Source organism: Triticum urartu, chromosome 5A, assembly GCF_056163025.1.
Source record: "Triticum urartu cultivar PI428250 chromosome 5A, HENAU_Tu73, whole genome shotgun sequence".
NCBI classification, from domain to species: domain Eukaryota; kingdom Viridiplantae; phylum Streptophyta; class Magnoliopsida; order Poales; family Poaceae; genus Triticum; species Triticum urartu.
This window is the reverse complement of record NC_141877.1, coordinates 369,097,372-369,109,325: the sequence shown is the minus strand read 5'-3', so window position 1 is coordinate 369,109,325 and position 11,954 is coordinate 369,097,372. Positions and strand designations below refer to the sequence as shown.

The window sequence follows — 11,954 nt, the reverse complement described above, 5'->3', positions numbered from 1 at the left end:
ATTATTTTTGTTGAAAGTTTTTGTAATCAAGCGTCACAAAGTTTCCATGGGCATGAACAAAGTTCAAGGCTAGCTCCCACTTTAACAATGCTCGTCTTTCTCACTTTCGCTTTTCTTTTTGAAAAAGTTTTAGGTTCCCCTCTTTATTTTTTTGTTTTTAAACTTTATAAAAGCACACAACAGAAATAAATGGCTCTCTAAAACTTTCGGGTTGTCTCCCTGGCAGCGCCTAGAAATATCAGGGAGAGCCATGAAACCACTTTTCCACCGCCGCAACCTTCTGTACCCGTGAGATCCCATCTTGGGGCCTTTTTCGGCGATCTGCCAGAGGGAGAATTGATCACGGAGGGTTTCTACATCAACACCATTACCTCTCCGATGAAGCGTGAGTAGTTTACCACAGACCTTCGGGTCCATAGTTATTAGCTAGATGGCTTCTTCTCTCTCTTTGATTCTCAATACAAAGTTCTCCTCGATGTTCTTGGAGATCTATTTAATGTAATACTCTTTTGCGGTGTGTTTGTCGAGATCCGATGAATTGTGGATTTATGAACAAGATTATCTATGAATATTATTTGGTTCTTCTCTGAATTCTTATATGCATGATTTGATATCTTTGCAAGTCTCTTCGAATTATCGGTTTAGTTTGGCCTACTAGATTGATCTTTCTTGCAATGGGAGAAGTGCTTAGCTTTGGGTTCAATCTTACAGTGTCCTTTCCCAGTGATAGTAGGGGCAGCAAGACACGTATTATATTGTTGCCATCAAGGATAACAAGATGGGGTTTTCATCATATTGCTTGAGTTTATCCCGCTACATCATGTCATCTTACTTAATGGATTACTCTGTTCTTCATGAACTTAATACTCTAGATGCAGGCAGGAGTCGGTTGATGTGTGGAGTAATAGTAGCAGATGCAGGCAGGAGTCGGTCTACTTGACACGGATGTGATGCCTATATTCATGATCATTGCCTTAGATATCGTCATAACTTTGCGCTTTTCTACCAATTACTCGGCAGTAATTTCTTCACCCAGTGTAATATTTTCTATCTTAGAGAAGCCTTTAGTGAAACCTATGCCCCCCGGGTCTATTTTCCATCATATAAGTTTCCGATCTACTATTTTGCAATCTTTTACTTTCCATTCTATAAACAAAAATACCAAAAATATTTACTTTACCATTTATCTATCTCTATCAGATCTCACTTTTGCAAGTAACCGTGAAGGGATTGACAACCCCTTTATCGCGTTGGATGCAAGTTGTTGATTGTTTGTGCAGGTATTTGGTGACTTGTTTGTTGTCTCCTACTGGATTGATACCTTGGTTCTCAAACTGAGCGAAATCATTACTCTACTTTGCTGCATCACCCTTTCCTCTTCAAGGGAAAAACCAACGCAAGCTTATATATATATATATATATATATATATATATGGGGGGCACCCCTAGCACACACCAGACAATTGCCTAGCCGTGTGCGGAGCCCCCCTCCACCATTTACACCTCCGGTCATATTTTCGTAGTGCTTAGGCGAAGCCTTGCGGAGATCACTTCACCATCACCGTCACCACGCCGTTGTGCTGACGAAACTCATCTACTACATCAACGTCTTGCTCGATCAAGAAGGCGAGGGACGTCACCGAGCTGAACATGTGCATAACTCGGAGGTGTCGTATGTTCGGTACTTGACCGGTCGGAGCTAGAAGAAGTTCGACTACATCAACCGCGTTGTCAAACTCTTTCGCTTACGGGCTACGAGGGTACGTAGACACATTCTCCCCCTCGTTGCTATGCATCTCCATGGATAGATCGCTGCGTGTGCGTAGAATTTTTTTTGTTTTCCATGCAACGATTCCCAACACAGTGAACTTTTATATTAGATTTGATTTTTTTCCAAAAAAAACCTACACCCATCAACCCCAAAAGACCACAAAGGGTTATATCGATATAACTAGTGATAACCTTCAAAAGCTAATAAACTCTGACGCAATCATCCTCGTAGTCTACAAGATAGATCTCCAGGAGATGGTTATAAGAAAGTGCCAGGAATCTCTAACGAAACACTAATACATCATTGTTTTATAGCAGGATAACAAATGAAAAACTTCGGAAATAGCCAGAGGCAAGAGGGACAAAGAACATCTCCTTGAAGATCATCCAGCCATAATCCGGTTTGTCCCTATCCTCCAACAGTGCATCGCCTCGAAGACTTCACTTGCAATCAGCTCAACCATTCTTACTCCCCACTTCATTGTTCTTCGTCGTTTTGGGTTTTTCTAGAGAATATTACAATCATGAAGCCATTTGATAACCATGTTAACATGAGTACAATGACCGGCCACCTTGTTTTATCAAAAAGTGATATTATTTCTCCATTTCTAAATAGTCCAAAAAATATCAGATTTCCAACCACAAGTAAGTTTTTCCAATTTTATTAAATCTCAACAACCAAATGTTGAACAGGTCATGTATAGTGTCAGATATATCATGCAAATTGAAAGCACATTTCATTACATTCCAAAGCAATTTTGCAACAGAACATTGTAAGAACAAATGGTTGATAGATTCATTTCTTCCGCAATATGGCATTTATTATCACCAATCCATCCTCTTCTAAGAAGGTTGTCTTTAGTAAGGATACTATTTCTAAGAACCAGCCAAATAAACACTTCCACTCTCGATGGCATCTTAGCTTTCCACAACCAGAAGCCTATAGTATGATTTGACTGAATAAACGTCATTCTTAGTAAGTGTTCATATGATGAAGTCTTTTTTATATGTCAAAACTACTCAACACATACTTCTTTAAATATGGTCCCATAGAACTTCCAAGCATTTCATTTTCATCAGCACTTCTGAGCCATCTCAGGTTGCTTCTTTTTTGTCTAGTGTAAGTTTGGCACTTCTAAACTATCACTTAGATCTTTGCTCTAGATTTCTTAAACCTGGCAATGGCTCTATTTTGTGCTGGTCAGATTCTGAATCTCTCTCTCCATATAGCCCTTCATGGTTCCATCCATCACATACCCTCACAATTCATTCGACTCCACTGGACATCCCACTTCACTCTACTCAATCCATTAACCATATAGATAAAGATAGATCTAAGGCAATAGAAGAACAAATAATTGTTGGGTGATTCCATGATTCACCTCTTGATTCTTTGACAAACATAAACTTAACTTTTTTTGAATCACTACTCGAGATCATCTATTCGCATTTATGTCTTTGTGAGAGAGTGATTCCTTTGGGTACTTGAGAGAAGCTTTGATTTGAATCTTTGAAGGGGCTGTTTCCAAATGACTTTATTTTGATTGTTACCCTTGGATGATGAGTGCATCCTAAATGGTTATAAGTAACTTGTGATCCTACCAAGTTCTATGCACCAGGGACACAAGAGTTTGTACGGGCACAAAGACAACCTACTTTGTGAAGATCTATATTTTAGTGGGGCTTCTAAGTACAAGCCATGATGTAATAGGCTGGTTGTGCTTCATGGGCCACTCGATGGGCGACAGAACCGGGATCCTTGGATCTTAGAACCCTTTAGTTCGAAGTTTTATTGACTTGGACGTAAGATAGCGTCAACTATCCAAACCACGGGAAAAATACTCATGCCACAAGTGTTTGCATTCTCTAGACCCTACCACAACCTTACTTGCAAGAGTAGTACCTTTCTGTTGCTTATTACTCTTTATATATTACATGCTAAGTTCTTATGGTAGCCCGGTCCTTGTCGCGTGAAGTTAAAATCTCTTAGCCCTTAGAACTGATGTTTCATAGGAATATTCACCCCCTCTAGTCCCTGTCCTCGACCACAACAATTACCTTCATTTTGTAAGAAGATAAAGTATATTCATGGACAGACTAAAAACTACCTTGAAGCATATCACCCAAAATCTGATGGCCTTGACAGCTTAAAAAACTCTAAAATATATAACGATTCAAAATGTAACAAGGAGTGTACTGAATTTTATAGTGTGCATGTAGTATTTCTCACCCATCTTGCATAGTGTGTTATCATCTGACCATATTTTACATACATCACAAGCCAAATATCATGTTGGATAGTAGCATATCATCACATTTCAAACTGTTAATATTTAAGCATTCAACTCACGCAACTCTTCACATACTCATAGCGCTATAATTGGTATGAAGTACTAAAACCCATCAACTGTATATCACTCAAAGCTTTTAAGAACATCCCATTATGCACAAATCATGATATCATAGGAATTCAAACCACAACCCTGCTAGTGAAGCCATTTAAATACTCATAACACATGATTCGACATGTTGCTATTGACACCATACATCGCGGCAAGCCGTTTCTATCAAGCCCATCTTTAACAGCCACCATATGCAACTCATGCCTCCACATCAGCAAAACCCCACCCTCATGCCTTGAGCATTATACGTTACAAATCGACAGCTACCACCACCATGGCTGCTGGTGCTATTGGACGGAAGGTCTGACCACACCATCGACCATGCATGGAACATACACCATGCATGCAAGACATGTCCACATCGAACTAAATTTACGCCGACATGGACACCTCATGACTGCCTTGCACGGCCACGTCGCCTGCTCAACGATGAAGATGTATATGTCAATAAGATGTATTTGTTGATCTTGTGAGCGAATTTTGGTGTGTAGTGGATCGATGAAAGGGAAGGGTGGCATTGGCCATGGCCAATGGGGACGTCGATTTAGATATCACTTGGAGCCAAACATTCACATCATTATCGTGCTTAAGGTGCGCATGTGATAGGACACCTTTGAGCAGTGGCGGAGCTTGAAAGAAAAAATTGGGCGGGCTAGACTAAAGAAGAACACAAATTTTCTAAAACTCTGAATCATAAGCATTAGCGTATGATACAATGTTACAAGATGGAGCGAGCACATATGTACATTTATTATGCTATTGCTTATCAAATGGAGAATTTTGTGTTGCCCTACTGCTGTGTGCAGTCCCTTCAGATGTATGATGTATCTCAACAAAATCTTGTCCAGTACCAGCGGGCAGGGATGTCGGAGCCTTGGGGTAGAGCCGCCGCAGCACACAGAGCAAGGGCTCACGCACCGGTACCGTTGTTGGCAGCAACACTGACAGACGCGAGATCCACGAGGTGACCCGCGACTAATGCGACCTGACGAAAGATGTGACCCCCCCCCCCCCCCCCCCGCGCCATGGCCGACAGCTGCTCTGCGAGATAACCGAAGGCTCGCTCCGGTGGTCGGTGCTCCATGGTCCGGGGCGGCGATACGGCTACATGCTTCAAGATGGGGAGAGGGTGGAGATGTGGTGCAGTCCCCACTCGCTGATGCCGTGCGCAAGTGCGCTGTCTACGGGAGATTCAGAGGATGTGCAAAGCTGGGCTGGGGGTGCTGGGATAGGAAGATACATAGGTAAAAAATTGGTTAAATTCCTGGGCGGGCCATTGCCCAGGTCGGCCCCAACAGAGCTCCGCCCCTGCCTTTGAGTTTGTCAATCCACACACACAAAAATATATATTGATAATGAAGAAGGGTCACCTCTTGAAGCAAACTTGAGGAGAAGAACACAAGAAACACACCGCACAATACCCACCATGTGGTTTGTAACTGGTTTTCTAGAGTGAGAAAAGGGGAAGGAAAGATGGGCGGGATTCCATCATTCATTCATTAACTCCTCTTTAATTATAATAAAAATTATTATTTCCAACTATACTTTATATTTTATGAAGGAAATTAGTCGATACCTTTGGTTGATTTTAAAATAAAAGGCAATATCTACCATTAAATCTGGAGAAAAAAAATATGAACATAAGATTAGCAGAAGTTGAGAACCTGACAGGCAAAGAGAACACGGGGCAGGGAAATCAAAAATGTTCCCCGGCGACGGGAATCGAAAGTAAGGTAACCTTACCGGCCCCGAAACGCTCGCCCCCACATGCCACCACGGCCCGCACTGCACGCGCCTCCTCCCTCCTCCCCCTCCTAACCCTAGAATCTTCCAGAATCAGCGTGAAGCAGGGAGGGCGAGGCGCGCGCCGCGCTTCCGGAAGCTTCTAGAAGCTCTAGTGGGGAAGGAGCCGAGATGGGGACGTCGGATCTGGACCGGCAGATCGAGCAGCTCAAGCGGTGCGAGCCGCTGGCGGAGGCGGAGGTCAAGGCGCTCTGCCTCAAGGCCATGGAGATCCTCGTCGAGGAGAGCAACGTCCAGCGCGTCGACGCCCCCGTCACGGTACGTGCTTGCGCGCAGCTCCCTCTCCTTCTCGATTGGAAGCGGTCTGGGCGCGATTCAATGGGGGAAATGGCGCGCTCTCGAAGCGAGTCGGGGTCGCTCCCCGAGGTCCCGGTGAAGATTGCGGGTGCTTAGGAGATGTCCTGATGTGCGGGAAGGCTTCGATTCCGTTCGTTTGGGCAACCAAATTTCACTGCGTTCTGATTGAGATTTACTAGTGTTTGAATTAGGGCTCTAGGGTTTCGTTGGTGAGGTGATGCTAGAATTCCTCTGTCATTATCTTCTGGAGATGGTCTGGGGAAAATATTTCTCATTCCTGTCATGTCTTTTTCAAGGAAAATGATGTAATGTGTATATTCATTGGTTGTGCTTTTGTCTGACTGATATATCTACACGTGTTCAAATAATTGTGATTTAAGAAACTAATATCTGCTTCTTGCACTCAGATATGTGGAGACATTCATGGACAGTTCTACGACATGAAAGAACTTTTCAAAGTTGGTGGTGACTGCCCAAAGACAAACTACCTGTTCCTTGGGGATTTTGTCGACCGAGGATTTTATTCTGTTGAAACATTTTTGCTTCTTTTGGCCTTAAAGGTATGCTGTTGATAAGTAATACTAATATGTTTTGTACGCATATCTATTAATGCTGTATTTTTTAATGTTTCTTGATGCCTATGTTTCAAAAACGGTAACGACCATTTCCTCAGTCAACTGACCCAGTAGTGACTCTGCCTACGCTGACTTACCAGACTATTTTACTTGTACGGGGAAGGCCCTGCTCCTTATATACAGACTGGTATATGGTATAGTAGACCTGTTTGTACAGCAGTGGTCAAAGGCTGGCGCTCAGCTTGCGGCCCTGATGTGCACATGAAAGCCAATAGTGTGAAGCCTGTATGACACTAGACTGCGTAATAACGTGAACTAGTAGTTCAAATGAATGGTGTCTAATTATCTTTTTTTGTTGCTGGAATGGTCACACATGTGTATCTATAACTCTCAGTTTTGCAATAATTCCTAGCTAGAATTGGAAGCTATTTCTAACATTTTGATTGTGTCAACTTTGAAACCAAAGGTAGCCTTTTATGAACATGGTCTAGGCAGCTGTATCAGCATATACATGCTGTGGTAAGACAAAATCAACACTACCTGCTGCCCCGTAAAATGCTCATAAGGAATCTGGCATCCAAGTTGTAGTCCAGGGAGAAGAAGAATAGAATAGGGTGATTGCAGAGACAGTAAGGAATTAAAGTGAACTGCTTAGTAGACAATTGAGGAGAATTTGGAAGTTGATTTTGAAGCTAGTTTGGAAGTATTAGAATTGGAGTCCAGAAAGGACACAACACATCCTCCATTTAAGGATGTATTGTCTCTATGACTTCTCTCTGTTTTAGAAAAGAAGATTAATGATTTAGTTTTTTCTTATAAAAGTTCTTGCCTAGCTATTCCTCTCCTTAAGGTCTCATTCAATCCATGCCTTCTGGCCACCCTCTAGGTTCATATCATAGTGACCGAAATGATTGAATGGACTAGAAGTATAGCAAGTCTTGTAGAAGGAGCTGCTTTCTTCCCACGCCTCTCATGAAAAGGTGCAATGTGGGAAGTGTGGCATGAAACAGGGTTCTGCATGTCGACAGAAATGTAATCTGGTCTGGTATGCTCGCACTTAAGGAAAGTGCTAGGTGTTAATTGTGCGTTTTGCCACCGCCTTGCGCTTTTCTTACCAAAGCGCACGCTTAAGCGCAATTATGCGCACATTAAGCGCTAGGCATTTTGCTATCGCCTAGGGCCTAGGCGCGCCTTTTTTAACTATGGGTATGCTACATCTCAAGTTATCAGCCAAATGACCCTGGAGATTCTTAGGTATATACACACTCTTGTCATGTATTGATGATGTATAGCTTCAGAGAGTAAGGGTGTGTTTGATCTGCGCCCAATTTTGCCCTACCAAAAATTTGGCAAGTCAAAATTTTGGTCAAGGTTTTGCTTGCCCCTGATTCTAGTAAACACTGGCTAAAAAATGAACCAGAGTAGGTAAAGGGGTATTAGCTTGCCAAAAAATTGGCAACTGTCCAAACAAAGACCAAACTTTTGGTCATAGCCAAAAAATTGGTAAGGTATATTACCAAACAGAATCTAAATTCTGATGCCTAACTTACTTCAAAGAGTAACTGTTGTTTGGCTGCTAAGTGCCTGGCCTGTTTCATAACTGAGGATGCCATATAAGATATTGTATTGCATCTTGCTGTAAAAAGGCCACCTAAAGTCAGCATAACTCTGCACCTCACTGAATGGCTGAAAGATTTATCTTATGGCTGTTTTAAAATACGGGAATTCTGCACGCTTGCTTTAATTTTTTGGAGAGGCCTTATGCTCATTTATGATTTATCTTGGTTCCTCTATATTCAAATTCCCTAATCCAAATTCAGTAGTTCAACACTTCGAGTTGTTCTCTTTCAAGTTACATTCTGTGCCATTTACTTTCCTGTCCTAACCTTTACTATCAAATTGTCTCCAGGTTAGGTACCCAGATCGTATAACTTTAATACGAGGAAATCATGAGAGCAGGCAGATCACACAAGTGAGGGACCTTTTCCAAGTTGGATATTCTGTATTGATGTTACGGTAGCTGCCATTTATTCTTCGAACTCGTGCATCACTGCAGGTTTATGGCTTCTATGATGAGTGTCTTCGTAAATATGGCTCGGTGAATGTCTGGAGATATTGCACAGAAATATTTGACTATTTAAGGTAATATTTCAATGTTGCTTTTATATTGCGTGTATGCTTCTTTGAATTAAAATCTATTTAAGGTAATGCTATGAGGCTGCTATATGCTTCTTTGAATTAAAATCATAATCTACAAGAGCTGACATGTTTGTTATTTTCAGTTTGTCTGCACTTATTGAGAACAAAATCTTCAGTGTCCATGGAGGCCTTTCCCCTGCTATTACGACACTGGATCAGGTATATTATTCTCCAGTGTTATATTTTGTAGGTCATGCATTCGATTTCTATTATTTTATTATCATGTGCCCCCAACAGATCAGAGTAATAGATCGCAAGCAAGAAGTGCCTCATGATGGTGCCATGTGTGACCTTCTTTGGTCTGATCCAGAGGATGCTGTAGACGGCTGGGGATTAAGTCCTCGAGGTGCAGGGTTCCTCTTTGGTGGAAACGTTGTCTCTTCATTTAACCACTCAAACAACATAGATTATATTTGCCGTGCTCATCAACTAGTCATGGAAGGATTCAAGTGGATGTTCAATAACAAGATTGTTACTGTATGGTCTGCTCCTAACTATTGCTACAGGTACTTGAAAATCCAGCTTCTGTCATAATGTTCCTTTTGAAGTATAATGATGAATTCTGTAGAGTTTAGCTGTTGACAGTATCGAATATGATTGTGTCTGGAAATTAAGAGAATGAAAGTGGGTGTGGGGTTTATATCAAAGGCATAAAAGATTGCTGACATAACATGTTCTATATTTTCCCACCTGTTCAAAGCTTTTGATTCTCTGTTGCTGTGATGCTGCTTTGTATGTAATTATGTTCAGGCTACTGCGTACCCTACAGTTTGAGTACATGTGAATATGTGATGAAACTTAGAATTTGATATTTTTTAACTCGTACCATTTGCAGAGGTTTAGCAATTGTACTGCAATTATTTTAGTTGCTATATAAGAAAACTTACTGCAATTGTTTGGATTTTGAGAGTTATGTAAGACTTAAGAGGAATATGTTACAGTCTGAATTTTTCTGGCGGCCTTCTTATTAGCGTGCTGTGATCTCTGATCGGTATGCTGTATTTGTTATAGTACCTAACAAAATGCTTACCTCTTTTGAAATTATCTGACTTGCAGGTGTGGCAATGTTGCTGCAATCCTAGAGCTTGATGAGAACCTGAATAAGCAGTTCCGTGTATTTGAAGCTGCTCCACATGTTTGTGCTCATGACTTGTACCATTACCTTTGCAATGTGTTGCACACACCTGGCATCTAATTTGTCTGCCTACCTCTGTAGGAATCAAGAGGTGTTCCTGCCAAGAGGCCTGCCCCAGATTACTTTCTTTGAGACTGCACACATGGCATGTGACACGCTGTCTTTTCATGCCCTTGAGCACCAGCGGGCCGATAGGGGGTATTGAAGGCGTGCCATGTTGGCAGATGGGCGCGTGCTTTGCAAGAGATTAGCCAGGAGGTGCTTTCGGGATGTATAAATCGATTGTTCTGTGTCCGTCCAGGTCTATTGTTTGTAACAAAGTTGATGTCGGTATCCACTTCTCCCCCAAATAGCTCCAATTTGAGCTTTGAGAAAATGCCTCCGCGAAGGGAGTGGTGTAGATGAAGCCACTCTGGGCCCATGATGTAAAATTTTGATGCCAGTCCCTTCCTCCCCTGGGAATCCGTACATTTTCTAGAATGTAGAATGGTATGCAAATGTGTGCCTTGAGTTTACCTTTTTGTTGCATTGCAGGCAGCTGTAGGAAATCTTGTAGTTTTGATGTTTTGCATGGAAGTATTCTGAGGAAGTACACATCAGTATTGCTGCCCGTACCGGAACGTGTTGCTGTTTTATGATTGCTGTGGAAGTGTCTTATAGTCGAGATTGGTTCTTTTGCGTTCCCAACCTGTGTTTCCTTGTGGTTTTGCCCAGGCACTCCTCGCCGTCCCAGGTGCATCTCGCCCAGCAGCAGCTTCTCGTCCAGATCATTTGCAACTGATTCAAACAATCGACTGATCAACCTGCAAAGGAGAAGTAGACCAACCAGCAAACACTACAACAAACTGATCAACCTGCAAAGGAGAAGTAGACCAACCAGCAAACAGTACAACAAAGGAGGAGCAGATCAACTAGCAAACTGAGAGCATCTCTAGCAGACCCCGCATTCCGCCGGCCCGCAAAACGCGTTTGCAGTTCGCGGAAAAACGGGTAAAAAAGATATTCGCGGAATATGCTCTTTTACGGGTTGGCTTTGCGGGGTCTGGTCTGGCGCCGCTCCTCCCGGTCCGGAAAACCTAAATTTACACCTCAATTTAATCCAACACAATGCATTTCTTTGCTTTTTCAACAACATTGGATACATAAGACATCATCAAATTTTTGCTAGAATAGCAAGACCAAAGAAAACAAGAACTACAAGTATGCATTTTAGAAGATTTCCAACTTTCATAATTGCTCCCACTAGTTGGACTAATATCTTCTCCATGCATTCATTGTTGATCTGTGGATTCTTGATTTTGCATTCTTCTTTCTCCATCTTTGGTTCGAAAGAAGTAGTCGTTGCTTCCCCTCGAGTTGCACATGCAGCCGCATCATTGCCTTCGATTCTACTAAAGAGTGCACAAACATCTATTAAGTTGCTTTCTATCAATAAATCAATGTATTCGCCTTCCCAAAACCAAAATGAGCATCCATCTTCCTACACACATGATGATGTTCGAAATGAGCTACCGCAATTGAACCAAAGAACGAGCTATCAAAATGAGCCAAATGACAACAACACGTACCCCGTCGTTTTCGCATTTGAAGAACACCCATCCGGGGTGCTTCGGCGTGCCCGAAGTTAGCCGCAACACTGTCCGCGTGCAGTCATCGCACTGTATGAGCGGCATCGGCGAGCCACAGAGCCGCTGCGCGAGCGCCGAGCCCGGTGGACGGCCGGCCGAGTACATGCCCACAAACCGTCGGCGGCGGCGGGAGGACGAACCCGTA

General features: G+C 42.5%; 1 protein-coding gene across 2 annotated transcripts; it reads left to right on the top strand.

The window, feature by feature from the left end:
• Window positions 1–5,871: 5,871 nt before the first annotated feature.
• LOC125508975 (serine/threonine-protein phosphatase PP-X isozyme 2) lies at window positions 5,872–10,702 on the top strand. Of its 2 annotated transcripts, none has more exons than XM_048673800.2 (8): window positions 5,872–6,233; window positions 6,680–6,832; window positions 8,757–8,819; window positions 8,904–8,989; window positions 9,130–9,205; window positions 9,284–9,552; window positions 10,103–10,198; window positions 10,263–10,702. In XM_048673800.2, the coding sequence occupies exons 1-8, from the start codon at window positions 6,087–6,089 to the stop codon at window positions 10,384–10,386; spliced, it is 1,014 nt and encodes a 337-aa protein (XP_048529757.1). In that variant the 5' UTR covers window positions 5,872–6,086; the 3' UTR covers window positions 10,387–10,702. The 2 variants fall into 2 exon arrangements, with proteins under 2 accessions (XP_048529757.1, XP_048529756.1); XM_048673799.2 differs by having other exon boundaries at window positions 5,878–6,233; window positions 10,103–10,181.
• Window positions 10,703–11,954: the final 1,252 nt, after the last annotated feature.

What these genes read in the sequence shown, in the direction of transcription:
- LOC125508975 (XM_048673800.2), top strand. Translation starts at nt 6,087, where the DNA reads ATGGGGACGTCGGATCTGGACCGGCAGATCGAGCAGCTCAAGCGGTGC. An exon ending in AGAGCAGGCAGATCACACAA is followed by an intron (nt 8,820 to 8,903) that starts GTGAGGGACCTT and finishes GCATCACTGCAG; the next exon opens with GTTTATGGCTTCTATGATGA. An exon ending in GCTCCTAACTATTGCTACAG is followed by an intron (nt 9,553 to 10,102) that starts GTACTTGAAAAT and finishes TCTGACTTGCAG; the next exon opens with GTGTGGCAATGTTGCTGCAA.